The sequence below is a fragment of the Lepisosteus oculatus genome, chromosome 16, assembly GCF_040954835.1.
Source record: "Lepisosteus oculatus isolate fLepOcu1 chromosome 16, fLepOcu1.hap2, whole genome shotgun sequence".
NCBI lineage: Eukaryota > Metazoa > Chordata > Actinopteri > Semionotiformes > Lepisosteidae > Lepisosteus > Lepisosteus oculatus.
The window spans coordinates 8,811,955-8,831,417 of NC_090711.1; the positions used below are offsets into that span (position 1 = coordinate 8,811,955).

General features: G+C 40.8%; 1 protein-coding gene across 1 annotated transcript in view; it reads right to left on the reverse strand.

Moving 5' to 3' along the window:
* bmp7b (bone morphogenetic protein 7b) overlaps positions 1-18,728 on the reverse strand; it is a 29,623-nt gene extending 10,895 nt beyond the window's left edge. Inside the window, exon 1 of the mRNA XM_006639506.3 lies at positions 17,889-18,728. Coding sequence (XP_006639569.1) covers positions 17,889-18,288 — 400 coding nt within the window. The 5' untranslated portion in view covers positions 18,289-18,728. The remainder of the gene's footprint in view (positions 1-17,888) is intronic.
* Positions 18,729-19,463: the final 735 nt, after the last annotated feature.

Below are 19,463 nucleotides of genomic sequence, written 5' to 3' on the forward strand. Positions count from 1 at the left end.
GCAGCAATGCTAACTACAGTGCCACCATGCACGTCTTCTAGATTGATTTAACTTCAATATAATTTTGGATAAGTTAGTTGATACTACTTACTATGTGCATTGCTATATTTACTTATGTTCAATATAGTTTTGAATAATGGAAGAAATGATATGTTTGAGACTCCTTCTTAGCCTGAATGGAATTGCTGTGTGGTTGTCATCTGGATACAATAAGAGACCTATTTAGCTGAGCCCACTGCACATCTCTCCAGCCATTCTGGGATCTCTGAGGTCAGTACCTTGTCTCTCATCATTGCTTAACTTGTTTTCCCTTGTCATTATCAACTCTCTTCCTCTCCCTTTCTCCTGCCCTTGTTAATCTTACTCAGTGACCCATAGCTAATGTATGGAAAGACTTTACCCTTCAGTCTCTGTTTTTTTGACCTCTTGCATTTATCAAATCCAGTTTGGCCTTTGCCACTGAAGGGGTTTGAGCAACTGGCTTGTACAGCAATCAGATGACTTCTTAATAAGAGTTCTGAAAAATTCAATCCTTCCGAAGCAATGATACTTAGAAGTTAGGGATTTTAATTGAAGACTCCTGGTGTAGAAAAGGCCATTTCAATTATTATACAGTACCTCTTTTTTCACTCTTTCAACTGTTCTTAATCATATTGCTGTTGAACCCTGGCCTGTTGAACCTTTTGGCACAACTGCAATGCCATTACCCTTGCCAAGACTCTAACGTATGGGGACAAACACTGGGCTCTTTTCTTTTGCATTTGATTTAGTAGACACCAGAAACTTCTGTTTACTTGAATGCTAACTTACAGGATGTGGATGAGTAACTTTCACTTACTGTAACAAAAAAGGGAGAAAGTCCCACAGCAACTCAGACAGACGTCCCTTAGAAAGGGCATCTTCATACAGTAACTAATCACATGAGGACTGCCCTTCATCCATCTCCCCCTCTCTCTCTCTCTATCCTCCTTTCTCACAGATGGGCAGCACAGTACAATGGCCACACTGTCTGCAAAGAGCGCAGAAAGGCATGGATCTAATTACCTTTCAATAGGAATGGATAAAATGAAAAATCTTGAGTTCCTGTTCCCCATTAGCAGAGGGGTTTCATGCCTATTGTCCAGTCTTACCAAAGCACTCACATTGTTTACATACTGTTTTCACTTAGGAATTGCCCTCAGTACTACTGGGAAACTTAAAATAGTAAAAACCACTGCAATGTCAGGAAAAGAAAGCAATGCACATACTTAATCGATGACCAAAACAATTTCAGCACAGGAGAGAGCAATATTTCCCGTTTTTGTGCATAGAATTTCACCATGCACTCCTGAAACCCAAAAGGTACTCTGATGCATTGGTATGTACTGTACTACACTAAAGCCCCAGCCTGTAAATTCGCTGTGACAGAAAAGCAGTCCTTTCTCAGCACTTATCCAGCCTCACTACTTACCCAAGGCCTTTTAAAAATGGGCATTATGACATTTTTAATGCAATCAAAATCCCTCTCAAAAAACAAACCCGTCACAATTTTCCAGAAAGGAAAAAAGTCCTTACACAAGTGAGCTTTCATGGAAACTACTTCAGGCATAATTATTATATCCTGCAACATGTTTCCTGACATCAAAATAAACACATCTGAATTCTAGAACATATCTGTAAAGAACATTTAGCAGTTGCTTCCATGTTGATGATGTGTTACAGATGACGTTTACCAAGCTGTCACAATCTCTATCCTGTTCTCACCATTGATAAAGCCCTGGAATGTGTTAAAAAAAAGTCTAAACACACACATTTTACTGTGATCCAATCTAAGTGAAATCATGTGCATTCCTCATATTTATGTTTGTGCGCTCTCTCTCTGTAAGGGTGGATGGACAGTTCTCCGGTGAACACTGAACATAAAGCCTATCTTCAGAAGGTGGCACGAAACATGAATAGACAAAGATTAAAAACTATTCCACGCCAAAATTCATTTGCAGTCTGAGCTCAGTTCAGGTTTGAGTGGTGATGGTCTATTCTTCTGTGGATGATTAGTTCTGTTGTGTGTGTGTGCACGTGAAAACCAATTAACTACACCCAGCCAAGAAATCCACAAGGCACTCTCTATTGCTGTCTCTCTTTAAGGAGTGATAGAAAGACAACTTTGCCAATTCCTGCCGTCGATATTCCCTTTTAATCTCTTTTGCCCTAGACATTGTGGAGGACCCTCTGTTTCTAGTTTCAGTTAACTATCAGTAATAAATCACAGTACATCATTGGGCCAGGGCAGCATTGACTCAATCCCCCTGCCTTTGCCTGCTCTCCCTCACAATTGGCTTCTCTCGGTCCTGCACAGACTGCAGGTGCAGCAGCCTCTGGGACACAAGGACCTGTTATCCCAGTCACAAAAGGCAACTGGCCCCTTAATCTTTGAATCTGCCCCCTGTACATCAAAAGTCCTTTATTCGCACTTCTGAGAACAGCTGGCTGCAGCTGTGAAATACAGCTTAACTCTTTCCTTTCTTCCTTCTTACATTCGTCTCGGGTTTCTCTTATACCTTCCCTCCACTTGCCCCCCTTGCCCCCATCCTCATTGCTGTTAGTCTCCCATCTGTTGATCAAAACCACCCTTAATAAAACTGCTCCCGGTACTTTTTCATATTCGAATGAGCTCCTGTTTTTATACACCATTTATAAAGTCACATGAAAAGGTTGTGGCTTTTCCTTTCCAAAATGAACAGGGAAACAAACCTAGGGTGTGTGTTATTCAGCATAATGCTCCCACTTTAAAAATCAAACAGTGAGCGTCTGTTTCATTTGCATGAGAAGAAGAAAAGGTGTGACTCAGTTGTGTTTTCGGCAAATGTTATGTTTTTGTGTGGAGAAGTATTCTTGTACAACTTTGGGGGTTTTACATTCAGGGGCTTAGGGAGGACAGAGACATTGTCTCCTGGCTGTCACGAGCTTCATCCTCTTCTCTACGTTAGCCAACAGGTCTAGTAAAAATTAAGATGAGGACGCTCAATAGTAATGGACCAGGAACAGCAAAAGATAAGCAGAATTCTTTGGTTTTTAGTAGGATTATCAATATCATGCATGCCTTTTTAAAAAAAAATAGCAATTCCAAATCTCCAGAATTCTTGTCCGGTTCTTTTTTCTGTGGCTTTCTGCCATTAGCTCCATGCTCTGGCCTGTTTACCCCAACGAGCAGCGTCTAGTTTTCCATCTCTCCTCCTTCCAGCTCTCTCTCTTTTCTGAAGCCCATTTCAGGGGTATGGCAGTAATTAGAAGCCCAGCAGGAATGCAGTTAAACACAAGTGAGCGCGTTTATTGCTTCCTCTGAGAGGAAGCAAGCGCCCATCGTAGTGGTTGCTCTACCTGCGTTAAATAAACATTTAGAGGAGAGTGCAGGGTTTAAATGGCTGCCTGAAGTAACCCGATGCCTGACATCTGCTTGCTCCTTCACTGCCCCTCTAACTTCACGGGACTTCCGGTGCTCCTCGCTAACCCTGCTGTAAGCATGCACTCACTGGCTTTCTGTAGTGCCACTCCCTGTGCTACACAATGCAGAAGAAGCACGCCTGAGCTTCCAGCTTAAGGATAACCTCTAGAGCAATGGGGTAAAAGTGTTAAGGAACTAGTGGCAGTTACTGCTTTTTGTCTGCAGCTTTTTCAATCACAGCATTTAATTAAGATGGATAAGAGAGGCAGATGAAAAACACACGTACACAGTGGAGCTACTGTCTTTACAAACTGGAGCCAACTGCAGCTCAGGGCAGTTAAACTAATTATTATCCTTGAGAGGATTAATCGTTTTCAAATATTTTAGGAACAATTACTAGACAATTTGTATATAAGGACATGAGGGAAAACTATTCAAAGACCTTTAAGTGGATTGTTTCATCTTTATGTAAAAATGTGAGCTGTACCCACAGAGTGGAGCAAATGTAACACCGATTCACAAAAAGGAGGGACAAGACTGACAGGAAAACTGATTTAGAATGGTATGTGCAAAATTATGGTGTTCTGAAGAGAGAGCCACCACAGGTTTAGCAAAGAAAGAACTTTTCCAACTAATGTACTTGAATTCTACAAAGAATAAGGGCACTTGATTTCTTGAAAGCATGTGACAGTAGTAACATTTTGACTCACAGAAAGGTTGTGAAATGGTCTATTATAAAAGGCTAACCCTCAAATGAAAAGCTACAGTATAAAGGTAATGCATGCATATGGATTAAGAACTGTTTGAAAAAGAATAAGAAAAAGTCATTTTAAGGTCATAACCTCTAAAGGAGCAGATATAAACTGTTGTGTGCCAGTGTTTTATGCTCATTGTGCTTTATGATCTACATAAATTATTTTGATTTGAATATATTTAAAAATCCAGTGAAATTTGCAAATGATGGAAAAACAGGGGGAACACAGTTGGAAGGGAACTAAAAAAAAAGATTAAAGACCAGATTATGGATAAAGCAGACATATGCCAACTTCACTTCAGTGATGACAAATGCAAAGTGATCGACACAGGCAGCAGGGAAACACACTATACATCTCACATCGGTGAGATCCTTGAACAGGTTTTCCAGTGTGAGTGGACATATTTTAGATTTGCTTAGCTAATGAAATACATCTCTGTCAGATCTCAAAAGATAAGAAAGGCTAGGTCTCATCTGTGGCGGGAGAACTCCACCTAAAACCAAGATGCTTCCTGCCACTGGAACTGGAAATTCAAGACATTAAGTGAGGTCCAAATTACCTCATTATTAAAGGGATTTTTCACCCAGTCTCCAGGCTAAACTCCACTCTGGGCTTGCACAATCTGGCCTATCTAAAGTGAACATTTAATTCAAATGGAGAAGCAATTTCTCTCTCCTCAAGCTGACCTGCTGTGTACTGAGGCTACCTGGCCTAAATACTGCTGGATGTCCTGTTTGGTGGATGTAATATGTAAAACATGGAGTATACATAAATAAATGTCAGATATTCAGCAATATAAATGCAATATTAGTGTTATAGTCTCATACAAACAACTTTTTTAAAACAACTTTTTTAAAAATTTTCTCCACCACTTCATTTAAAACATTTTGAGGCTGTAGGCTTACACAGCACATATGCAACCTGCAACAAAACTAATTACCCAATAAAATAATTGATGAAGGCCCCCTTAAAGTACGATGACCCTTGTATAACAGGGGCAGGTAAACATTCTTCCTGGTGTTCTCCGGGTGCTGTCCTGCACTTCAGCCACTTTCCAGACGCTTCAGCTTCTGTTGCAAGTGAGAGGCCGGGTGACAGAACACATTAGCGCAAGTGTCCTTCAGAGGGCCCTGCACTCTGGGCTCGTCCACTCATTTCCGCAGGTCCCGCAGAGAGCGCCTTATCTGCCCAGTTCACAACAAACTCTCCTCAGAATAGGAGCAGGGGAAAAAAAACAGCCTGGACCCTGAAGCCTGACAGGGAAGGTACCTCCACGACAGAAACTGTAAGTCCCAATGCAGCAAACGCAAAACAGCAGGGCACGGTCTATTAAGCAAATTGCTCAGGAGTTCAAAGGAATTCATGTTTTCAACATGCATGGAATTCTAAAAATTTCTGGGAGTTCTACTGCATTCACAATGTTAGTGAAAATGCACTTAATTTAAAGGAACAGATTCCAGAGAAATGAGTGACTTTCCATAAAAGCCTGAGTACCTAGTGAAAAGCATCCTTCTCCCAGACTGCCAGTGTTACCTCATGTCCTTACAATGCACTGATACAAGGGCATATGCCTCACAGCACTGTGCATGTTGGCTCTGGAGTTTGACTCAGGCTGGCTTTGACGGCATACAAGACAATCACTTACTTGGCTGTAATTGCTTGCTGGAAAGAGACCAGCATTCTTTATGAACCAGTAAACCTTTAAAAGGATTTAGTGTTTTTATATTTAAGACTATTCACTGCTGTGATCTGTCTCTGGTCTTTACAATCCACTCCTTCTCTGACTCCACCTCTTTCACCTTTTAACATTTTTCAAAACCAAAATGTTTTATCTCACATTTTTGCCAGTTGTTTGTCTGGCTGCAAAGATTTTGCCCTTCACATTGGGAGCCTCGGAGTCATTGGATTTCTGAAGAGTCTATCAGTAACTGTGAATTCCAGGATCAAGACTGGCTCTTCTTACACAATTTTAATTTGTGATCAAGAAGCAGAAGGCAACAAAAGACATACATTTTTCACAGGATGCACACCACAATCACACAATTGTAAATGGCCACAACAAGATGCTTATAAAATAAAAAGGGCTTATATATAAATCCATCATATATCATTATTTGTATGTAACATTTACTGTCAGATACTTTAAAAAAAATCTGAGAATTTGCTTTTCTGATGTATAGGATGTATTTACAAATAAACCCACAATTAAATCGATTTGGAAATAAAATAGAAATACATTTACAAGGCTGCTTGGTAAATTGCCTACCAGTCTGTACAAAATACCAAATAAAACACACTCCTGTAATAATATGGTCACTAGCATGTTGTATTATAACATAGAAAATTTTATAATGACATTTTATGATCTTATTAATTGGGACGGACTTCTTCACACTTAATAGACAGTTTTTCTGCTTTCTGTGCAAATGACATCAATGACGTTGCGAGATCATTCACTCTGCCACACTTGTCTCGTTCTGAGCTGCAGGTTGGTCAACGTTATTGGGGAACATTTTGCATTCTGCATCTGGGGGTTCGGTCTGTGTGGAGACTAGTCTGAAAGATACTCAAATGGAAGAAAGTGACCCATGGAGGTCAGAGTTTGGTGTTTGTGGGTCTCGCCTCATTGGGTGCTGCTGGGTTGAATTATTCCTAGTTTCATTTTCCCTACATTTTATAATTTAGCAGCTGCCATGACCCAGCCAAGCTGGCAGTCCTCTCACCTCTTATTATAGACTTCACGGGAATTCACAGTTTCTAAGTAAATATTTTCAGAATACCCCCCACCCACACCCCCAACCAAGGGCAACATGAACAGCACACAATTTGTATTTCATTTAGAAACGTGTTGCTTATTTGATTTAATTGGGTGCAGACCCTTAAAGAAAAATGCAATAACAGTTAGAATCTCCTTCAGTCTGCCCTTTTGGTGATTGAGGTCTGCGTTTTGCTCATCGCATGTAGAAGTATACTAGTACTTTAAAAAGGGTATCCCTATATCTCTCCTTTTAATGAAAATGTAAAACTTCCTTTGTAATAAATCAGACACATTGTAAGTGTCATTTGCTGTTTTTATCTTAAGTGGATTATCAGCAAAACTACCTCTGCTAAAGTTAAGAATAAATTAATATTAATTAATTCATAGCCCAGAGGCCTTATAAATCTATTTTCTCTGAGGTTTAACTAAATCATTTTTATTCTCCATTCACTTTTTAAAAAAAAATAACTTGCATCTTCATAGTCCTTGTGCAGTAAACAAACTCTGTATGTTGGGCTAATTGAAGAACAAGAAAACTGGTAATTAGACTAAGATCAAAATACATACTGACATCTTTACACATCGCTTATTTTGTTATGAACCTGCAACATGCAATCTGCAGCAAGATATGTCCCAACAGCAAGAGACAGGTTTTGCAGGTTACAGGAGCATTCAGAACTCAATTACAGACTTTTCGTGCTTGAGGTATGATAGTCTTTATACTGTTTCTTGTTTTCCTTCTTACTCCAATGTCTCAGCAGTTACATTGCATTTTCATCAATGGGTAAACCTTAATGCTCAGTCAGTGTTTCTGACTCAAACGTATAATTTTTCCCTCCCTTTTAACTCCAAAGACTGTAGCTCAGGGTCTTCATGTGCTGACTCACTTTTTCCAGAGGAAAACACTGTGTATGATTACCCTTACTACAGGGATGGTACGGCCCTTTGTTGCCATTTGCTCCGTTAGAAATGAAACAGACGTGACATCAAAGTGCCACTTTCCTCTCCTTCCTTGTCAAGGCCACATGTCATTGCTTTTTTTAACGTGCCAAACCTGACTGCATCTTTGCTTTTACCTCACATCTTGCCCTTGATTTCCCTTCCGAAGCCTCAATCTACCCTGGCAACTCTGCCACTCTCCTACATTCCCACTCCCCTGAAATCTCTGTGGACAGAGTAATGGCACTGGATTTCTGATCTCCACCTTTTAGCTGTTTGGGTTTTAAACTGTTCAAGTATCTTGGCCTACCCAACTTATTATGGTCTTCTTCATCTGTTTTTCAACTACATTATACCCATATAAACACCCCTAACCTTGAACCCATGAACTGTCGCCCTGTCTCTTTTGTTCCCTTTCTCTTTAAAACACTTGATCTCGTTCTTCGTTTCCCTCTTCCCGCAGTTGCTGTTTGACCTGTCACTGGTTCCCTTCCCTCATCCCATGTTGTCTTCTTCCTCACTGTCTTAATTCCTTCTTGATCTCCTAGCTCTCTCTCTCTCTTGTCAGCACTTCCTGACCTGGGAATTTCTGGCAGTGCTCACACATGATTCTCTTACGACCTCTGTGAGTGGGATCAGGTCTCCCAGGAAGGCTCACTCTCTAATCCTTATCCTCCATCTGTGGGCAATCCCCAAGGGTCTGTCTTGTGTCCCTCCCCACCTCTCAGTCTCTTTTTATCTTTTCCTTTGCCAAGAGCCTAACTGTCACTCTTGATCCCTCCCTCTCCTTCTCCCAACACATTTTTTCCCTCGCATGTTCCTACTGTTTCTTCCCAGACAACATTTGCAGAATCTAGCCCTTCCTTACCTATTGCTCCACACAGTTTCTGTACAAACCCTGGTACTCTCCCCCTAGAGAACTGCATCTCATTCTTGGTCGTACTCCCTGCCAATGCCTCAAATTAATCCAGAAGTTCATGAGTCCTCTTGTCTCTTATTTTCTTTGTTTTTCTAATGACACTCTGTTAATCCAGTCCCTCCACTTGTTCTGTGTTGCCGCACACATCTAATTCATTTTAGCCTCACGGTGTTTCAATTACTCTGCTCCTGCCTGTCTTAAGACTCCATGTCTCTCCTGGCACCCCTTTCTGCTCCTTCTCTTCCACCAGACTTTCTGTACCCGTTGCAATTTTGTTTCTACTTCCAGTGTTCATTCTCCGCCTTTGCGTGACCTAACAAAATCCAAACTGCTCAGTCCCTGACCTTCTTTTGGCACCTGCTCCCAAATCACTTGGTAAGGGGGCTCCTATGATTTCTCAGCTCTTAACTATATCCTCCAATGTCATTGTACTGCATTCATGTTTTTGATTCTCAGACTGTTAATGTATGTTGTTGTTGTTGTTGTTCACCTTATTGTCATTTTATTTATATATTTTTTACTTACTGTGGTTTTTCCTTATAATTACAATAAGAGTGTTGTATGTATCATACATTGCCCTTGGTAAGGGTGTCAGTTTAGCAAACAAATAATATGGAGAAGTGCTTGTTGTCAGTAACAGATATCCACAGACATGGACACAAGCTGGAGTTTACAGCATTTAGTTTCACTTTCACACAGTGTCATTTTGACTGGACTAAAAGAGACAATAATATTACACAAATCAGTAATTTGTATCCTTACAAACCATGTAAGTTTCTAATACTATCTGAAGCTGTAGTCCTTTCTAAATTTCCACAACAGGAACAGTCACACCACAAACACGTTAAAAAGCATATCTTGTTAAGTCACATCCTTATGTCCTTATGCAATACCAAAAATATTTATTTATTATAGAAATTAAAAACTCTTTGCAGGCTCTGTGGCATTGTGTTAGTCTGAACAACTGCTCTTCCCCTCCATCACTGATATTGCAGCTCGACATAGCTATGTGCTCCAGATCAGGCTATCATTCATGACAGGAGACCTGCACCATTCTCTCTGAAATGAAAACTGGCACTTTGGGTTAACCAGAGAACTCTGCACATTTCCTCTCAATAAAACTGTGCCAAGACTGAATTCACTCTTCTGTTGCAGAAAAGCCTAAGACACATCTTCTGTTGTCTGACTTAGAGTACAGTTACAGTCATAAAACACTTCAAAACTAAATTGTGGACCTACCTCCAGGACACTGCTTATTCCTTGGTGTTTACCCGCAATAAAGACCAGACCTACACTATTTTTTTTTACCAGTTGATCTGTGAAATAGCTCTTTAGTTAATGCTTCTTCTACAGATCAGATGTACATCTACCACAGTGTAGCACAATGTGCTTTTGTCCCATGGATATATTACGTCCGGTTATTCCTAAACTGAGAATAAAACAATTTACAATAAACATAATTGTAGACAATTACACTACTGTACTCGCAAGCTTGCCTTGTTATCATTATGAGCCACACATTCCCCACCTCAGCCTTGGTCCTTAAGGAAAACCTACACCCTGTAAGCAAACTCTGACTTGTCTTTATAACAGAGTATCATACCAAGCCACCTTTAACACCCAGTACAATTAACTAAAGTAAACCTGTTTCTAAGCATAAGCCTGTAAATGCAAGATTCTGTAACAGCAAAAAAGACCAGTGAAACGGGGAGATATAAAAGAAATCCACCAAATTAGAGGAGAAAATGATAGAGACACCTAAATATGTGGATTGTGTGGATAGGACCCATGTCAGGGTTCTGTGCACCCTTATTATCCAATTATCTGGTTAAAGATTCATATTAAAGACAAACGTTTATAACTGTCTCTTAGTCAGTGTAACAACAAATGCAGCACTTAGTTGGGTTGAAACGTGGCTATGGAATACACTCAAGCTGAAGGACACTTGCACAAAATATTTGGAAATTATGATGGTTATTATACTATGGATATTCTGACACACCTTTTCACTAGCCTATGAATTGGTTCTATTCACATCATTTGCACCACAAAACGTGAACTGTACGCTGCCGCTTTGTAAATCTGGTCGAGAATGTTAATCGACACAGCTTATGAGTGGGAGGGATCTTTAGCTACTTTTCTAAAATTATGTTATGGAAGGAAAAGCACATTCATTTTGTCACAGACCATAAAAAATGGTGAAGGGAATTTTCCAAACGTTCCAGATTTCCTACCCAATCTGCTTATCGGGACAAAGATTTCCTTTTTAAACTGTTATTCTGAAATGTGCCCTTCCGTTGAGTGGCGCTGGCGCAGTATTTTTAAACACCACACACAAACAAGTATTTAATAACATATCAGGGCCACTGCTGAGCAAATAAATAACATTAATAATAACTGCATTACACATATTTTAGCAAAGAGATTTGTTCTGAGCCCCTTTTTTAAATCCCCTACTTACTCTACTAATAAATCGCTAACATCTGTACATTTCGATGTGCAATAGAGAAAGACCCCACACTGACAGACTTTAGATATCCACTCTCATCTTAATGCAGCCCTCCACAATCACTTGTCCACTAAATTGTAATGTAATAGCAATCAGCCTGGTATGGGAACCGGGTCTATGGTCGTGAAGGGGTTAACTTTCAGAGCACAGCTGTTTTGGCCTGGAGGAGCTGAGAAACATCTGTATTAACCTCTGGCAGTGTCCCAGGGGCGGCCCGCAGAGCACTGGAATGCAAGGCAGCTCTTTCCAAAAGGCAAGCTGCAGTAAGCTGCAGCTGCACAGGCTGAGTGCCTGCCCCATCTCTGGGCAGAGCCCTCCTGAGGCCAGCGGAGGCCAGTGGAGGCACAGCTCCAAAACCACTCCTTGTGTTTTAAAACCCACTTCGGACCTCAGCTCCTTGCCATCTGAAAGCAGCTGCATCTGGATTTCCGCTCTGCTGTGTCTGAGACTGGGGTACCCCTGGCAGAATTTGATTACTTTACGGATCACCACGTCCCTCCTGTCGTTGACATAACCCGGCCTTACCTTTTACTTTTGTCGGCATATTCAAAAGTGGATTGTTTAAAACAAAGCAAATAGATAACAACAGAAATCTTTCAATCTCCTTGTGTTTTTCACATGGACAAAACGTTCTTTATTGGACTTCAATGTAGCGTAGCTGCTGATGAATATGTTTTCAATGGACAGCCATGGATACCAACACCTGCACTTCACAGCAACGTGTTTATTCCTGGCCTTGGGCCTTTCAGTCCTAGACCTTTCCTCCAAAGCTGCAGTTGTGCCCACAGTGATCTCAAACAACATGACTAATGCATTGCAAAGATGCAGGCCTGTGTGCAACCTCATGCTCAATGTGCAGTCCTTCTACATTAAACACATTTTCCAATTAGATCGTGTAATAATTACTGGCACACACTGCTCAACGGTTACAGCAAAACCTAAAATTCTGCAAACTCTTTACAAGCTCTGTGGCACCCCTCCAAACGCAGGTTGTATTGTGCCCTGCAGCTTCTCAATAGAAACGGTTACAGCAATTACTCATTGTTGTTGTGTGACTCACTGTCTGTGTTTACTCGTAGTATCTCAGGTACACAGGATAAACATCTACTGACCCGTCTTTCATAAGAATAAAAAAAAAAACCCACACACAACATCAGCTTGATCTGCAAACTAGAGATAGACAAACTGGCCTGGTTTTCATTTTCGGATTGTCCCAGTCAGATGTAGTAAATTACTTCAAAATAAAAGACAACATTAAACCATTATTATTTTGCATTAAATTATCAAGATAGACTCTTCGGACTGTTCGCTATCCTTTTTCTTTGTCAGATAAAGCCGAGACAGCTGTCTTAAATCAAGATAATTAAAAACCAGCCAACCACTGCAGGCCACTTACACATGCCTGTGAATCAGGACTGTGAAGCCTGGTCTGATGTTTTGCAGGGAGTTCCTTTCCAAACAAGACTCTCCTAACTATAAAGCAATCCCAAAATGTGCGACAATTATGCCTGAGGAAGTATTACTGTACATTCAGTGATCTATTTTTTTTTAAAGGAATGACTGGGAACGGAAATGGTTGAGAAGACGAAATCTTGACCCGATCCTTTATTTACCTACCTTAAGAACAGATAAGCCTCAGACTCCTATCTTAACTGCGCATAAAACCACATCGTTGGGAAGGCGCTCAGTTCATGTGTGCAATTCTCCAGGCAGCTATTTCTTCCCTGCCAACACAAGCAGGCAGCCATCTCTGTTGAGCTGTGGTTTGTTGAAGGGAAATAGTTTAATTCAGTGTGGCTGTGGGCAAGCGCGCTGGGGACCGCACAATCTGAATGAATAAAATAATTAGCCGAGAGCACAAGTAGGAAGTGTTGGGGAGCCAGCCTGCGAAACGATAAGACTAGGATCTGTGGCCCCTGTCAGCACAACTCTTATCAGTACTTAGAGGGAGACACGGCTTGCAAAACAAAGCTCCCTCTCATGTGGAGCCCTCGCATAAACATACCTTTATCCTGTGTCAGAAGGGAAGGAGGACGTGTGAGGGGGATGAAAGCTGAGAGCTCCCGTGAATGCGGCCTAGACTTGGTTGGCAGGCCTGCCTAACCCGTCCTAACATGCTCCATTGCAAGAGGCATCAAGCCCAGCAGCCTCCACCTCTACTACTTTACTCTCGTCTCCCCCCCCCCCTTCCTATAAGTGTCTTTGCCAGTGCATGTTTCCGTTTATGTCCCTACAATGGGGAATCCTTACTTCCTTACAGTCAGATCCCTGCCACCAGCCCTCCCTCGAGGACGGGAGACAAGCACAGTGTCCAACACGTCTTTCACAGCGCATGCTCCCGGGCTGCCCGGCTCCTATTCCCTCCACGAATCCGCGCACACCCCTGGAAGGCTGAGGTATTGGAAGGAGGGCGGCTGCCGTCCTCGCCGATAACACTCCGAGCTCTCAAGCATGGGGGAAGCCACAAGCGTTCATGACTGCACGCGGCCAGCTGGGGATCCTCCTACGACTCGTGTCCACCAGCTCAGCCGTTTGTGTGCTACTGTTTCGAGGAGCCCACTCACAGATGGTTAAATAATAATTCCTTGCACTTATACGGTACTTTGCTTCACCAAGTGAATAAAGGGAGTCCAGTATGAGCAAGCCCAGAGTGTAATTTAGCTAGCCAAGTTAGCTCAGCCAGGTTAACATCCCTAACTTTTACGAAAAGTTCCACAGGATCTTCAATGACCTAGTACATGGGACCTCAGTTTAACATCTCACCAGAAAAACAGCACATCCTGCACCACAGTTCTCTGTGATCATACTGATTGATTTGGAAAAGCCGATTGCTAGCAATCTGCTTTTCCTAAGGGGTTTCTACTCACAGTGCAGTCCAGGCCCAGCCTCGCTTAGCTCCTGAGATCTGACAGAACTGGCAATCCGAAGACCATAGGGAGCAATCAGTACTCTGGAGCCTGTCAGCTCTACAGGGAAAATAAATGTCCCCTCTTCCCAAACGAGATGTTTCTCTCTGATTGATGGTTTCATGACACAAATTGCCTTTCAAGTGTCAGAAACTGTCTGAACGCCCTTGACTAGTCAGACACTCTCCACTATTTTTAAATGTTGGCAATTCGATAAATTTCCTGAAAGGAAGCAAAATGTAATGTTTTATATCTGAGGTGTGGGTTGGCATAGAAGCACTTGGAAGAGCTTAACTTACTGAATGGCACATGAATTCAAAGCAAAATCTAACCCTGCATGTTTTTTTACCTTCTCTTTAGTAGAGGCGACATATTTATTTTCACTTTGCAGTCCAAATAGTAACACTATTTATAATCATAATTATAATGCTTTAACAGCAAATAGGTATTCCCACAATGAAAAGAAAAGCTTAGGGACTATGTAGATTTTCTGTATTGGAAGGAATGCCCCTGTGACTGTACCCCCAGTTCCAGTCTCTCCTATCACTCAGAGTCATTCCTTCTCTTCATTGAAAAATGCCTGTCTAAAATGCAGTGAAGCAAAACCAAACTATTATAAGCCCAGCTTCTCTGTACTTCTAAGGGAATTTCAGTGAAATCGGATACCCAGGTGCTGTCATAATATTTAACATTCGGACTCTAACAGTCTTCAATTAAAAGAAGCATCCCAGTATAAAAAAAATATTTTAAGCTCTGGGGCACATGCTAACCTCAAGATTAAAACATACAAATTTTGTCTATTGGTTAAAATAGCACTGGTCAGACTTTAAAAAACTTTGCACTTACTTAATAAAATATTACCTCTAAAACATATTCAATGTCTGTAATGTTACTCAAGGTCTTTAAAATATCAATGTGGTTTCCATTACAGTGTTACAGTACAATCCATTTTTAAATCCTTTTTGTATAACTCTGATATCTCACATAGCCATCAATCTCCAGCGGAGACATTTAAACATTAAAAAATACAAAAGCATTTTTGCTGGTGGCTTCTCACTGACGTTAGCTAGTCAAATGTTCAGCCTCATAATCTCTATTGCCAGTTTAGCAAGGAGCATACAGAAGATAAGACCTTCACAAAGCAAGTTTTGACAAGATTAAAGAGTTTATATCAAATTACAGGTTACAAGTATCTATATATATGCATGTATAGAAAGGTTTAATTGCAGAGAATATTATAATATGGGTTATTATAATGAATGCTTTCTCTTTCCCTGTATAACCTAACAAAAGTACATCTTGTTCTTTTAGTTTACTGTTAATGATTTTTCTTTGTGTAATAAATGTGACTTTAATATGAGGTTTTGCCTCTCTTGTGTAAAATCTTGTAGTATATTTGAATAATAAAGTCCACAGAAACTGCAAACAGACTTCAACTAGCACTGACACAGCAATATACTGTATATTCTGCTTATTAAAATCCTGAACCACTTAAATCAAACCATACCTTACTTTTCACCATTTCGTCACGTAGTCTGCAATTTCCTATTTACCACATTAATTAAACTTTGCTCCATTGTTGTGTGATAAGGATTATTGACTATATAATGATCTTAAAGAATAGTTTTATTTTTAATTTTTTACTTTCCATTCTTTCTAATATCACACAATGACATGAAGCACAAAGTAAGGACACCTAAGGAGCTACAGAAATGTGGAAATCGGGAAAGGAACCAAAGACAATGTAAACTTGTCTATAAATATAAAGCTATAATTTCCTACAGAACGACATCTAAAAGGAGCCCTTCTCAGTACACATGATGGCATTCTTCAGCACTGGTCAGTAGAGTTTTTATACAATTGTTTTCAAGATGTTCTTATTTTGTTTATTGATATTATCGCTATTATTTATTTTCGACACAGTAGTTTATTTTGAGTTCTACTTGAGCGTGTCAAAAGGAGCACTCCTAACACTGGGCATCTTCTTGCTTGTAGCCTTTCTTAGCAATACTGTGTCAATTTACTTGGTGTCATTCATCAAGCTTTTGAAACACAGCTTCGAGAGTGATCATCACTCCCAGTGAAATAAGGCTTTTCACTCTTGTCAGCTTTGTGGCTATATACATCCGCGTCTGTCAATGCCTAAAATAAACAATGATGTAAAAGATCGTACCATAATAGTACACTTCCAAAATAGGCATTTACTGTCACCTCCCAGTTTTTTTCCTAAAACAAATGCCAGCCCTGAAGCTGACCAGGTTAAGGTAGCAATAAGCATTGGCATTTGGAACAAAACTCTTTTTTTAAACAGGTGCTTATACATCAGAACTGTGCTTATACAGCAACCATCAGAGTGCATTATGGATAACTATCAGGAATGTAATGACTCCACGGGAAATGTGTTTCTTCTGGTCTACAATGCGGAACTATTATGTGTATCTCGATGCTCACTCTTGGTCCTGCACGAACACTGTGTTTGTTAGGTTTCATCCCAACAAAGTGCTAAACCTTCAGTGCCAATTGCCGACTTAATCAATTTGCTCGCTTGTTTAGACTTTTAACTTGTTTCTTCGATCAACTTTTGATCTTTGAGTGTCAAACATACCTTATTTAAAGGGTACTGTTTTACACTCCTCAACTTGAATGTGACTAGATGGTTCTTACTAATTGGTCAGTCGATGGAAACACAGGTGGGAATGTCAGTGTATCATACACTCCCACAACGAGCGTTTTTTTTCTTTTTGCATTAGTCCATTTCTTTACATTTCAACATTCAGCCTACACACCTGAATGACCGCAGTTCTGAACCTGGAACTGAACCTGGCAACTGGAACATGATTGATACCAATAACAACTATTTAACCCTTAAAGAGCAGAAAGAAAATTTACAAAATATGCCCAAAACAGAAAACTGAAATCAATTCGCCTGTGTTCCTCCATAGCGGGTTTCAGAAGCTTGCTTCGGTAAATTAACTCGACAGAGCCCAGACAACAGCCTTTCTGGTATAATCCTGCCCTCTCAATATAAATTATACAGGTGCGTTACGCTTGAAGGTTAATTTCTGGATAACACGGACAGTTTAATGGGCATACATCACACGGTTTTTAATCTTGTCACTGTTCCCTGTGAAATGTTTTATCCAAGCCACATTTATGTGCAAGTTTTGGCAGTATGCAACAGTTAGGATTACTTCACTGCTTACACACTAATCCTCCTGGGAAGACAAAGTAAAACACACCACCAAGATAAATTTGATCAAGATGACAATACGGCATACAGTACATTATCCTAATTTCAGTTACAAGTTAAATAAATATTAGCCGTGAAAATATTACAGTAAGGCTAATACGTTTTCAAGAATCAATTTAACCTTCCGTTCATCTTTTTTGCTTACTGTGAAGCGGTGCTATATAAAATTGTAATAGCATCTTTGTATTATATTTAAAAGGAATACGTTATTTTTGTTCTGGCAAAAACTATAACTTCCCTGTAGAAAAAAAAAATCTTCAGGCATTAAAGAACGAAACTCTGGTCTTCCTTTCTGTTTGATGCATCGTTGTTAAAAACAGATTCGGATTAAGAAAAGATACTGTTCGAAACAGGAGAAATACATATTTTGTTCTACTCGCAAAAATAACATCTAAACGAAGAGCAACACCTCGCCGCCTTAGTGAACATACCTAGGTTGACAAAGCTCATGACCATGTCAGCATCGTTGAGAAAGTTGTTGTCTTGTAAAGTCGCTATCGGGGGTCCCTGGGTGGTGAAGATCGGCTTGTAGGGATACGAGTAGCCGTCCTCCTCTCCCTCGGTAGACATGGCATTGTACAGGTCCAGCATGAACATCGGCGCCGCGTTGTGCTTCCCGTGAAGGTGAGGACGGGGCCGGTGCGGCAGCCCCAGAATGGAAAGGATCTCCCGCTGCATCTCCCGGCGCTCCTGGCTTTTCAGGCGCCGATGTATGAAACTCGAATGCACTTCGTTATCCAAAGTGAAGTTCGTGAGCACGGTGTCGGCCAGGACGCAGTAGCCGCACAAGAGAACCAGTGCTGGAGCAGTTGTGTCAAGAAACGAAATCATTTCTGTTATTTTACAAGATTTCGGTTCTCTTTCGTTATTGCCAATGTGACCAGTTTCGCACAGTGCAAAATAAAGAGGGATATCCTTGCCTTGGTATTTAATGGAAAGTGCTTCAAGATAAAATCTTCCGGCTAACCTGTTCCGTCCGTATCTATATAGCTATAAATGTACAGCATACATAAGAATATTCATCCCCCCAGCATCAGCTTAGCTCCCCCATATTGAGGGACCGGTAACCCATTGGATGCATTAATTGAAATCTGCAAGATATATATATATATTGGTGTAAATCCAGTATTGTATTTATACTCCGTTTTTCATCTGGTCGTCTCAGGACGAGATGATCCTTTTTTGTCGTGCGTTCCCTCTCCTGCACAAGCTCATAACTCCTCAAGAAGCGCTACGGCTACAGCGACCAGGGCTCTGAAAGCAGACAGCAAAACTTCGAGGAGGTGCTATCTGCTGGGAGGAGCGGAGGCAGCCTCTGCTCCTACTTAACAAAGCCTGGAGCAGGGAAGAGGGGTGTGCGCGCCCGAGGTAGGGGTGTCGATAAGAGAGAAATACGGGGGGGAGCGGAGCAGGGGTGTATTATCAAGGTTGCCTTTCAAGATGTTTGTCTGTCTTGGCAGAGAGATGGGTGGAGACGAATTCTCTCCCCCCGACAGCAGTTTAAGGCGCTGTATTGTAAACACACTTTTGAAAGAAGTCAGAAGATTATGTGTCTAGTTTCTTTTGTTAGGCAGTGGGGGAGAATGTTTCTCCTTGTCCATCACGGACTCCCGGAGAGTCCTTTGTGAGCGACTCGTCTGCGATTTACTTTTCGTGGCTACAAGAGGCGATTTATTGGCGGATGGTGTTTCGGTTGTTGTTGGATTACCCTGGTTTCCCTTTAAATCGCAGGAAACAGCAAACGCGTTTAATACGCAAACATTAAATAATAAAAAAATGTACTTACTCTTCTGTTAGGATAAATCAATTCGTTCCACTGCAATGAAAAATATTTTATTGAACGTCATGTTTGTAGGACGAAAACACTGCTACTAAGTATCTCAATGCAATTACAACCCATATTAATCTCATCATATTTAAGTACCAGTTTTGCATTTTTATATACTGTGCTTGGTTGGTGCTTGAATTCCACTTCTATGATGTCTGTTTATAGTAGCATTAAATGA